This window comes from Grammomys surdaster, unplaced genomic scaffold (assembly GCF_004785775.1).
Source record: "Grammomys surdaster isolate TR1022 unplaced genomic scaffold, NIH_TR_1.0 63, whole genome shotgun sequence".
Classification (NCBI taxonomy): Eukaryota; Metazoa; Chordata; class Mammalia; order Rodentia; family Muridae; genus Grammomys; species Grammomys surdaster.
This window is the reverse complement of record NW_021604565.1, coordinates 15965024-15978039: the sequence shown is the minus strand read 5'-3', so window position 1 is coordinate 15978039 and position 13016 is coordinate 15965024. Positions and strand designations below refer to the sequence as shown.

Below are 13016 nucleotides of genomic sequence, written 5' to 3'. Positions count from 1 at the left end.
AGGAGAGGAGAGGAGAGGAGAGGAGAGGAGAGGAGAGGAGAGGAGAGGAGAGGAGAGAAAAGCTAATGGGAACAAAACTCAGTGTCAATGAACCTGTCCAGAAGCCAGGGAGCACCAAGGTAGGCCAGAGTTAGGAGCCTTGCTATACAGCAGTAACTTTCTGAAGGAAAATACAGACCTCTGATGAACATGAACACCTCACCAACTCCATAACAAAACTCAACTCATTAATGAGTTCCTTCAGGCTAAGAACAGCTTTTGGGTAACAGAAACTGAATTTGATAAAACAGGCAGACTTCTCCTCTATGTTCCTGAGAAACAACTATTAGAAAACTTACAGTAGACTTCTCATGCCCACAAAGCAAGGCAGATAGAGCATCATCTCCATCTGTCGTGTGAGTAAATTCCAGAGTGCCACAACCGCTCCAAGGAGTCTGCCATCTAACTGGATTGTTTTTCCCAGTCTTACAAGCCCAGAGCCTTACAGAACACATGAAACTGCCAAGCCAGTTTTCCCTTCCAGGTAAATATAAGTTTAGCTGGAAGGAAAAAAATGATAAAGGCTTCCCATTCCTAAAGGGAATATGTATCCAGCTTTGTTTATTAACCTACCATATTGTGTTACATAAAAATATTAAATGTTATGATGTACCATGTAAAAGTTATTAACTCTAAGTACCTTTTAAATGCTTTTAGGTAGCACTGTGTTGCATAAAAACTGTAAATAGTGCATTTGATATTTATATAACATACATATAAAAACTTACAAAATATAAACTATATAAAAGTTGATAACTTTAGTCAGTTTGCCTACTTACTGTAATATGCAACTTCAATTTTTTTAGGCAACAGTACTACAGATAAAGTAAGAGGATGATCATATCACACCTGCGACTAAATTGTCTCACTTTTTAAAACCTTATTTTTAAAAATGTATGTGTATAAGTGTCTGTTTGCATGCATTTAAGTTCACCACATAAGCACACAGCACTGGTACAGGCCAGAAGAGGGTGTCATATCCCCTGTAACTAAAGTGACAGGCAGGTCCTGTGAGCCACTGTGTAGGTGCTGAAAAGGAAACCTGAGTCCTCTGCAGGAACAGCAAGTGCTTCCAACAGCTGAGCCTTCTCTCCAGTGCGCTTTAGACAACTCCTGATCCCAGCTCTGAAATGTACAACCATAAAGTCTGATAAGCTCCTTCTTCCTTTCATAATACACACTGTATAATTCTCAGAAATTCAGTAATCTAGTAAGAAGAGAAACAATCTTCATTAACTTCAACATTTCGCTTCCACAGATAATTTCCTCTCTGTATTTTCCTAAACTGCATTCATATTTTGAAAATTCTCCCAGAAGTGATGTACAAGTACAGGAATTTATTCTAGTTAAACCTAACAAATAAAACAAAGACTGTGTCATAGCTTAAACTTCCCAAGAATTGAGGCAAAGACAGAGGGTGAGAAACTCCTGAGACTACTTTGTCAATGGGAATAAGAAAAGTTTGATATAAAAGAAAGACCAAGAGTTTTGAAAGATCACATAACAGCCACCCTTGGTGGTGCACAACCTTTATCCCAGTACTAGGGAGGCAGAGACAGATAGATTTCTGAGTTCAAGGCCAGCCTGGTCTACAGAGAGTAAGCTCCAGGACAGCCAGGGCTACACAGAGAAAGCCTGTCCCAAAGAAAAAGAAAAGAAAGAGGGAAAGGAGGGGAGGAGAGAAGGAGAAGAAAAGAGAGGGGAGAAGTGGAGAGGAAAAGGGAAAAAAGAAAAGAAAGGAAAAGAAAAGGAAACAAAGAAAGATTGCATATCGTGAGCGTCTCCAGCAGAGAAGTTTTACAACCAAGATATCACAGGGTTCTTTCGGATTGCAAATGGACTCACAGAGCTGACCTCTCTCCACTCTTCCCCTTATCTCTTTTCTTCCTTCTCACTTTGGACCATTCCTACTACATCCCTACTTTCCACTCCACAAGACATTACAGGTTACAGAGTTCCTTCTCTAACTCATACTCATGTGATAAACCTTAGAAAAACTAAAACAATAAAAGAAGCTTCTCCACAACTGCTCCCTCGGGAGAACAGGAGTCCTTGGACTAGTTAAGTTTAGAGAACTAGCTCTCAGTGAGATAAGCAGTCAGTTAAGCAAGTAAGGTGCCTTAAGAGGCCTATCTGACTCTTCACACGCAGTTATCAAGTCCTAGAAATTTTGGCTTCTAACTTTTTCAAAAACTTACCTTGACTCTCTACTATGTAATTTTATGTTTTTATAATTATCACCTTAATAAGAGTCTGCTGACTGGTGTCCTAATTCTACACTCTTTCAGTAACCACTGCTATAAGAGTGCTTTCCAACAAAATCTACTTCTATTACACCATTGGTTAAAATCCATTCCTGCTACCATTTATGATGGTACTTTGAAACAACACCATAGAAACAACAAACAAGTCCAAAGAATAGCATACAAGGTCCTCTAAGATCTGACCCTTGGCATCTTCCCAATGTCCTCTAATAACTTACCTCCATTTAAAGCACGTGCTCTGCTGGACCACTTCTTACTGTGCCCTAAATGCCACCCATCTTTTACACCTCAACAAGTCTTTGGGTTAGGGAGACCTGAGAGTCTAGGGGTTTGCTTAGAATATCTCCACTTGGTGGGATAACATCTACTTATCCTTTGGGACACAAGAGAAGTCATCTGTCTAGGACTGGTTCAGCTTCTTCATCTGCATATATCCATGAGGCACAGTGCACAGCAGCTTCTGAACACATACTATGCAATAGTTCAGTTGTAGTTCATCATTTTTCTTACAGTGAATTCCTAACGGTTAGCTGGTAGTGCTACAAGTATCTAGATCCTCAGAAATCTCCTCATTTCATTAGTCACCAGAGAGTGGCTAGTCTAGGAGTAACTAGAGTATAGGAGTGAAACTTCAAGGTATTTTAACAGGAAAGAACAGGTTCTTTGAAACAACACCACAGAAACAACAAACTACTTGCTATGGTTATTATATACTGAAAACACCTTAATTGTATTTTTTCTTGGCATTTTATATTATTTTGTCTTCATGTGATATTGTTAGTCTTAAACTCTTTGCCTGTGAAAGGAATGAACTATTCTACTCAATGCATTTTGTGTGAGTCAAGTATGGTGATAAACATGTTATGCCAGCAATCCCAGAACCTCTGAGGTTGAAGCAAAAAGATCATGAGTTCAAGGCCAGCTTGGGTTACATATTGAGACTGCTCTTGAACTCATGACCTTTTTGCTTCAAGCTCAAATAAAAACTTCTAGCGAATAGAACATTTGTAGAAAGACGATCTGACGACCTAAACTTGTTCCCCAAAATTTATAAGGTGGCAGAAAATAAGTCTCAAAAGTAGTTCTCTGAGCTCTACATATGTACTGTGACACGTGTATACCAGTAGTCATACATTCATGCACAGACAATTAATTAATTATGTAATGTTTTAAAGGCCTGGGAATACAACTACTGTCTCATTTATAGAATATTTGGCTAGCACACAGAATACCTATCTCCTATTATTCACTTCTGCTATGCACACACTTATTAATGATCAAAGAGTAATTTATAAATCAAAATATTCCTTAATTCCTAAGTTGATTACATTTTAAAATAATATATAATCACAATCTTCTATTTTCTAGTGAAAATAGTCAAGCTTAGTTTTAAAAGAATTGCAATTGTGCAAATAAATAAGTATATGTCAGCTTCCAAATAAATTGAGCATAAATTTTTAAATTACATTTTATTTCAGAAATAAGTTTACTATTACAAAAAGAAAAAAGATTATTAGATTTAGCTTAAAGTATTTTCTAAATTGAAATGTTTTCTCTATGAAAATTTATAACCTAGCAAAGTAGACAGACAATAGAGAAACATAGAAAATACTGTAATAAGAATTTAAAAGGAAACCTGGCTAAAAGTCATGGTCAGAGAAGGGCTCTCTAAACATGCATGTTTGAAGGTAAGATCAGAAGAATAAGAAAGATGCAATTACACAAAGCTTTCTGAGTGACAGTTTGAAGATGAGCATTCTAAGTTCTAATAAGCAAGCTTCAGAATTAGCTTAACCTAGTAAGACTCATCTTTCTAATCGGAATAAGTCAAATAAGTGCACACGTGGTTCACTACTGTAATGGAAATTCATCACCAAGATAATCACAAAGCAGCCTCCACAAAATAGTCACTTCAAGCCACTCGGCAGCAAGACTTAGTCTCTGTGTCTTCTCACTATTATCCCTTGATCCTCAGACTTCCTAAAACTGAACACTGCTAAGGACACTGGCTGCAAGTCCTCGTGTTCTCTCTCCTCACCCTGTGCTCTCACCACACGCCTATGCTTTTCTAAAAGCTCCTCCACACAGTTTAAATTTCTACCAGACCAAAAAACTCCCAAATCTTTCAATTTTTAGAAAATATGAAATATTCACCTAGAAGTGCTATTAAAACATTTTAAGCCTTAAAGAATGTGGTCTAAAGTCCTCTAACAAAAACGATTACTTATTGCATACCTAAATACTCTGGGAAACTCAGTCTATAATGATCAATCCTGGTTCTCGACTAGTATAGATGAGAAAAGGTAGAGAGTTTAATCATTTAAGCACGAAGTAAGTGAAATTAAGACACCTCTTAATCAGTCAGTGTCACGTAACAGCTAAGTTGATCCATCACATTAGCCTCCACTATCTCTTTGTTCACACAGTGTAACTGTCCCTTTATTAAAATGCACTGTCAAGTGGACAATATTATTAATTCTTCCTCTATTTTAAAATACAAAATATATATTAAAATTTCACTAGACACTTTATAATTATAAAGTACCAAGCAATTGTTAGAATACATTTGAATCCTTAAAAACTGAACGTTTTCATCTCTGGCAAAGGCAATGGATATTTACATGATGAAATGGTCATCTTTATTTAAATGTCTTTATGATTCATTTATCTGGTGTGCTATGGTAGAGAGAGACACATATAGAGAAATAGGCAGACAGGCGGACATAAATATTAGAAAAATTACCAGCAGTGAAGGAAATAGAAATGATCCTAAACAAATGGAAAAGGTTCTCACTATCATTGATAATAAGAAAACTGCAAGTTAAATCTACAATGGCATATTTATTACTGAAATTCTGACCAAGCTTACCACACACTGATTTGGCAAGGAAGTAGGAAAGTCTCCTCAGTATACACACTTCCTCTACAAAAATAAATTTGGTAGTATTTATTGAAGTTTATCTACTCTTTAAAAGAACAATTTATTTCTAAAAATTTAGCCCAGAGATACAGTCTCCACATTAAAAACAGTGTATCAAAGCACTGTCTCCAGCAGAAAACAGAAACATCCAAAGTACCTAAAAGTATGCCAGTAGTTAAAGAACTTTCAAAACATTCACTGGCACTTAACCCAATGTGGAACTCACTTCCCAAAATGCAGGACATACGTGTATCTTTATGTTTGCACACAAACATGCATACATGTATGTGCACTAATATATAAATACACCTAGTTATGTGAGTATATATATTTGTGCCTCAACTATATTGTGTATAGAATAAATATTCTAGTAACAATAATTGCACATGGATAAATTGGTAAATAAGATATTTGTAGCAAAAGTATATATTATCTATTAAATCAAAAATGTAAACTAACTTTAGAAACCACTTATAAAATTACGTTATTAAAATTTTTAAGCTAGGTGTGGTGTTGTACACATCTATGATACCAGCCCTTCTGAGGCAGAGGCTGCGTGAGTTTGAGGCTAGCCTGGTCTACATAGTGAGTTTCAGGACAGCCAGGGCTATGTAGAAAGACCTTGTCCTAAAATAAAATAATAAAATAAAACAAAAATTTAACCAGGAACAGTAGCATATATCTTTAATCCTAGTACTTGGGTGGCAGGGACAGGTGGATCTCTGAGTTTTAGGCCAGTCTGGCCTATATAGCAAATTCCAAGCAAGCCAGGGCTACAAAGCAATACCCTGTCTCAAACATAAATAAATGAATTAAACTAAGTACAATAAAACATGTATAACTACTGATGTGTGTGTACAATATGTTAACTTAATCTGTCATGAGTGTGCTTTACACTCTCTATTTGAGGAGGAGCACATTGTCCTTTTAACATTAGTAGAAAACCCAAGCTGAGAACAAAGACACTACACATCTCCTGAAAGACATAAATAGTTAGCTGTGGTAGCGCAATGACTGGTAATCCTAGCCGTGAGATTGGAAAAGCAGAGGCAGAAGGGTCGCTTAAGGTCAACCTGGGCCACACATAAAGACACTATCAATGAAAGACAGGGAGGAAAAGAGGGGGAAAGATTTAAAAAAACAAGTAGGGAAAAAGGGAAGGAAAAAGTGTTCAAAACACTTTGTATAAAAGACTATGTTACCTACATAACAAAACCACCATACACATTTACTGAATACCTTTCTACTTGATTTTTAGTCAGACCAAAATAAAAACAAAAAAGACAATGGAAATACAACATTCCCTAAATAGTTTTTCTTTCAAAACAATGATTCCTCTTTTTTTTTTCCACAGAATGAGTGAACCATCTCATTTGCACGGTAATTCAGCTCAACATTCCTTCCTAGATAGCTATTATGTGCTAAGGATGCCATGGAGCAAGATAACCAGTAATTCCTCAAGACTCAGGACTGAAACTGCTGCAGGAATCCATGGAAGGGCCTTGTTTTCTTTTGTTTTAGTGATTAACAAGGGGGTTAGTGGGATTAAAAATGCTTTGAAAAATAAAGAACCTGATTCACATGTAAGATAGCATTGTTTGACAGACAGAAGACTTCCTAGGTATGTATGCACAGCTGGGCCTTAAAGAAATCACTGAGAATGAAGTAAGAATTACTAATTACTAATTACTCAGTCTCTTAAAAGAGAATTCAGTGTGGTGGCCTCAACCGGTTTTGATGGCTCATCTTTCTTATTGAAAAGATCTCAGGCTTGAACTTTTAATGTATGCATTTATTCATAAATTATATGCACGTTAGTATTAGCTAACCATACTAAGTATTAACGGGGCTTGGTCTTTTTTTTTCAAGCAGAGATAGGACTATACGTTTAAGACCTTCTTCTTATATTCCAGTATAGCATCTTGTCATGCCCTTGGGTAGACACATCTTACTTTGCACAATATTTAGTATGAATACTGAAACCCGCTGATCACACAAAATATTTTTATCCAGTCTTCAATTTCTTCACACATCAAACTTATTTTTATTATGATAGTTAAAAAGCAGTCAATATTAATTTGAATTTTAGTTTACTTCTCTGTGCCTATGACCTTCTCTCAGGAAAGATGCTAGCATTCAACTAAACGATAGTTAAGTCAGGAGCTGATACATTGGCCTAAATTTTCCAGAGAAAGAGTAGTCACAACTATCAGCACTATTTTTTTCTACACAGCACATTTGTTCTTTAACACCCAAGACTGGGAACATATTATTTAATAAATGGCTGAAATTTTTCCAACTGACTTGCCTCTTGTTACTGAGATAATATTATAAAGTTTATTCACAGTTTCCTTGCCCAATCTCATTTCAAAAGCATTTTAAAGAATATCTAAACCTATGTAAATAAGTACTTAAATCTGTCTATATTTCTTATTGATGTGATTTCACATATTATATAGCTATGTTTAGAGACTGTGTCTGCCTAAATAATGTGAAATAAATGTATGTATTTGCAAAGTATGTAGGTTTACTTAAAGATGTACACACATATACTTGACCTGGAAAACCCTTTAATAACATCTATTCAATAAAGTACACTGTTCATTTCGAGCAATTTGTAGTTCAGCACTCAAACATTCACTTATATGTTCATGTATTGAAACTGTGAATAAAAGCTACATAAAATTAACTAGCCAATAAACACTCTGATTTAGTTTACTATAAATAAAACCCATTTCCATTTAAATATGTGGGTCAAAGAAATAAAGCCATATTTTATTTGGGTATCACTATGGCAACACTGATTTTTAGCAACTATATTCAGAAGTATAAATTTATATATCTGAATATAAATTTAATAATCAAAATCTTAGCACATATTGGTATACAGATTAAAGTAGAGCTAAGTTACAGCATGCTCAAGAAGCTTCTTTAAAAACTATCTGTATTATTCCATAGTTTAAGCTGATTAAATTTCTTAACTTTTTGTTCATATCCTATGTCCATGAATAAGCCAAATTCCCTAGTAAATATTTAAACCTAAAAATTAGTATTGAAGCAATTCTTAATTTCGGTTACTATGCCAGGAATACATTCACTCTCTTGTTCCTTTATTATTTTGTGAGAAATTGTATCTTTTACAAAGATCTATATCTATTTGATATAAGTTCGTTACTATAGGTTTTGTAAAATCTACTTCACTAAAATGTGAAAAAAATGTAGATCTAGACAATGTGTTATCATTTGTGAAACAATACTAAATTCAACAACCTGGTCTCAAAATAAGTGATGCTTATTAGTATGTTATTTCTTTTCACGGAAGAAGTCAGCGTTTTTAGTTGTGTGTTTCTGTAGATTATGGGAAAATGTATTCCGTGACATGCAAAAGAACTGTCCACTCTTTAGGCTTATACTGGTTAATTTTTATAGTGAGTAACTCATTTCAAGCAAACTTGGATAAACATTAAAGGGTTACAGATCTAGACAGTGACTTTCCCGAAGTAACTGAGATATCAAAAATCATAAAACATTTAAAAGCAAACCTGTAGAAACAATCTCAGCTACAGTGCTACACTGACAAGGAATCCCAAAGCAGAGGAAAACTCATTCTGGACAGCTCCCTGGTGCTGAAGTTACACCGCCTCTAAACCGATGCCTGGGTGCTACTTTCACGCCTCCCACCCTCGCCAAAATCCCGCTGGCTGGACTGTGAGCAAACATCGTAGAACTTCACAAGGCAGGGAGCAACCCAAACTGCTGCCACGATGGTAGGAACCGGAGTCTCCTCGGGATCCTACGGATTTACTAGTTGCAAACAGGAAGAACAGCAGAGTGCAGGGTGTTAGCACCCGCCGAGGGGGAGGGGCTGGAAGATGGCGGCGGCCGCACACCCACCCGAGACGCGACCGCGCTTAGGCCCCCCTCGCCTGCCCCGCAGCCTTCCTGCCCGCTGCGACCGTGGGCAGCGCAGCTCCTCCCGGGGCTGGGGACAGAGCCGGCCCTCGCAGGCGCGGGACGAGCGACCCCGGTGGCACCCGCACCCCGGGCCTGGGCGCCTTCACCCGGGTCCGGCCCGGGAGCACCTGTGCACGGCCATATTGGATTCCTTGCCCCAGTCACTGCCTCCGCGCGGGGGCGGCGGGAAAGGAAATGGGACGCGAGGAGCCGGGGTTCAGCCTCATCCCGGGAGCCCAAGTGGCCCGCGGGGAAAGCCGGAGGGCGCCGGGGAAACTGCCGCCTCCCCGAGCTCGCCACCGTCACCTCAGCCGGCCTCGGCGCCCTCCCTCCGCGACACACACACCCCCGCGGCTGACAACTAGAAAGCGACCCCGGCGGCAGCGGGCCGCAGCCCTCGTGGCCCCGGCGCCACCGGCGGGGAGGAAAGGCGGCGATCCCGGGCGCGCAGGCGGTCGCGGGGAAGCGGCCGAGGGGGGCGGAGGGCAGGGAGGGAGGCGGGAAGATGGAGCCGGGTCCTTACTTGAGCACGGACTGCTCCTTCTCCTCTTCTTTCTTCTGACGATCCATGACAGCCAGGATGATTTTCCTCTCCTCTTCCGTGAGGTGGCTGAGGTCCGGCATCTCGGGCTGCGGAGGAGGCTGAGAGGCCGCCGGGGTGGGAGCCGGGCGGCCCCGGGGCCCGAGCGGAGCCGACATGTTTGGCGGAGCCGAACCACCCTAGGGAAGCAGGGAGGCAACTCCGCTGGCAGCGGCGGCTCGGGCGCGGGCGGCTGGGGCAGCCTCCGGGGCTGGGACAAATACATACAAATCAATGGCCTTCAATCCGAGGCGACAGCCCCCCTCCCCCAGGAAAGCGAGCAGGGGGAGGGGAGGGCCGAGGGGGGAGGGCTGAGGAGTGCGCTCGGGGAAATGTTTCTTCTTCCCGGGGGCGAAGGGCTGACAAGTGAGCGGTTCGCGGGAGCGAGGAGCTGGAGGCCCCGACGCGGAGTGCGCGGAGCGGCGGGGGAGGGCGGTGGAGTAAGGTGGCGGGGACGGCTGAGGGTGGGGTGACTGGAGGGAGGCGGCGCGCGGGCCGGGGCGCGAGTGTCCGGCCGCTGCGCGGCGGAGCGGGAAGCGCTGCCCGCGAGCCCGACCCCCTGGGGAGTCCCGGGAACTCGCCCCGAGCGTCCGGAGGCGGCGAGAGCGGCTGTCCCGCCGGCTGGCGCGTCACCCGGCTCCGGGGCGCCGCGAGGGAGGACCCCTCCGGGAACCACGAGGCGCGGGCTGCGGCACGGGACCCCCGCCCCCACCCCGGCCCGAGGCGGCCGCTCTTCCGGGCCGCGGCCCGAGACTGCCAACGCCCGGACCCAAGTGAGCTCGCACGCGCCGCGGGGCCGGCCGCCCGCCGCGCCTCATCACGCGCCCGCCCGGGGTCCCGCCGCCGCCGCCCCCAGTGTCCGCGGAGTCGGCGCGTCGGGCCCGCTCACTGCGCCGCCGCCGCTCGGTGCAGCCTGCCCGCGCCGCCTCCGCCTCGCGGGCTCTTCCCGCGGGGCCCGCGTCGCCTGCCGACCGCCCAGGCCGGGATTCGGCCGACGCCCGCCCCGGACCCTGCTGAGGGCTGGGGCGGGGAGCTGTGAGGAGTGGGGCTGCGAGGGAGCGGGCGCCCCGGGGTGCGGGGCGGCGGGGGCGGGAGGTTCTCTGGTGGCCGCAGCCTGAGGGACCGGGCGCTCCCGAGCTGACCGGGGCCGGGTCCTGGAAAAGGGGAGACCGGAGCAGGTGGGTGTCCCTGCGGTGTCAGCGACCGGGGACTTGGAGCGGGGAAGAGCGGGAGGAGTGACCAGAGGGAGTGGGGAGCGCGGGTAGAGTCTTGGGCTGGGACCTGGGAGGGAGTGCGGAAGTTCTGGAAAACTGGGTTGTCGGTACCGACTGCACCGAGAGGCGCAGAAGAGAGGGAGGATGCTGGATGGAGGCGGTTTACCCGAGGCTCCGGGCGAGGAGGCGCCTGGAAGACGTGAGGGAGAAAGGGTCAGATCTCGTCCCCGGAGGAATCGGGCTGTTTGGCCCTTTCCTGCCGGCCACCCTAGTCTAGAGGAGAAACAGGATTGGAGCGGTCGCCTGATTTTAGAAGCCTGGAGACAGGCTCAGTGCAAAAGCGAAGAAAACCGACTCCAGTAAGGAGGGAGGTGGCTACCTCGGCGCCGGCTCCCGGAGAAGCCGAGCGCAGCCCAGACAGCTCTCCCTGGGGGCGGGGCGAGCCAGCGGAGGCGAGCCGGATCACCCCCTCTTCCTCTTCCTGGCACTAGACAGGTGCTTCGGTTAGCAAGGTTAGAGTGTTCGTGCGTGTGTATGTACACACCCCTACCACACCTTCCACACTCACTCGCTTAGTACTAGGCCAGATTATAGGCTGGTGAGTAAAGCCTTCGGGGTTTGTATTATATTTACGTGTAGTAAGCTCTCCCTCCCTCCTCCCTTTGTTCCCCAGGTACCATCTGACTAGTCTCAATTTGAGAGAACTGGGAACAGACAAAGCTGCGCTACACGTCTCTTGTGATTTCTAAGCTGAAATGTCTATATTGTTTTTCTCCCATGCTTTGTAACTGGAAAGAAGAAATGAAAACGTTTGCTTATATTTTGTTTTATATTATCATTATTACTGTTCATTGCTACTACCAACACCTGTTTTCAACCGGATTCATAATCCAAATTAGCTTTCTACTACTTTATGCAAACCAGATGAGATCATATTAGCCCAATTGATTTAAGTGTTTTACAGGAAATTGAAGACCAAGATCAGAAGATTTATAAATATGATAAATAATAGAGCTGCAGCCAGACTCTAGAAACTTAGTATAATTTAAGACTATCTTGTGTAGTTTTCAGAGTTAACACATGAAGATGACATGGGTCACTTTTAAAAATACTTGAACCTAACCTTAGAGCAAATGAATGAATTTCTAGAACTAGGATCTTAGTCGTGGATACGTTTTGAAAGTACCCCAGCCCACTAATTTCTAGCAAAGGTTGAGGGGCATACATTCTAAGATAACACTGAAGAAAGAAAACACTTCTAAAGAAAATTGAATCAGTTACCTAAAATTCAAATGTTAAATTTTATTATACACACACTCTTCTTGTCATGCATGGCAGTTACCAGACAGTTGGTATACATACTTACAGCTTTAACCTAGGAAACACCAACCACCAAAACACGGTAAATTTTCCTTTAAATGAGATGATAGGACTATAAATAATAATGTTCCACCTTATTTCTGTTTCCGTTTTTAAAAATACCATCCTTCAAACCCCAGCCAACATCATCATACCAGGATCAGAAACCAGAATACGCAAACACTGCTGAGTCTGAAGATTCTGAGGTTAAAATAGCTTAGTTATTTCAAATACATAAAATGTGAACTTGAGAACAGTTATTCAGATAGGGAAAATGTCCGTTCATTTGCAGCAGACGGTCACCTTCTGGGGCCTACATTATTTCTGTCAGTCATACAGTGTTCTGAGGTGTTTCCAGTCCACACCCATGCACACCACACACACAAACACACCTACCTTCATCTCCCTGGACAACACAGTGCCAGTGCTTGACACAGTAGGCATCAACCTGAATCTGCCACAACCCATACCTTAGAGGAGTATGAGTGGGCTGACTAGGATTTCCTGTTGTTTGGGCTTTTTGTTTTGTTTTATTTTGCTTTTTTAGTCTTTTGCTACAAGTGAATTTTTCTTATTAAAGGAAATTCTTAGAAGTGGAAGTACATAAAATCAGCTGTCATTGGTCATGTACCTTCACAAAGTAAAGGTTTGTCGCTTTTTATATCAGAGACTATATATATATATAT

At 42.9% G+C, this 13016-nt stretch overlaps 1 protein-coding gene across 1 annotated transcript in view; it reads right to left on the bottom strand.

Annotated features, from left to right (window-relative positions):
* Rims2 (regulating synaptic membrane exocytosis 2) overlaps nt 1–9876 on the bottom strand; it is a 463872-nt gene extending 453996 nt beyond the window's left edge. The window contains exon 1 of the mRNA XM_028767117.1: nt 9701–9876. Coding sequence (XP_028622950.1) covers nt 9701–9876 — 176 coding nt within the window. The remainder of the gene's footprint in view (nt 1–9700) is intronic.
* Nucleotides 9877–13016: the final 3140 nt, after the last annotated feature.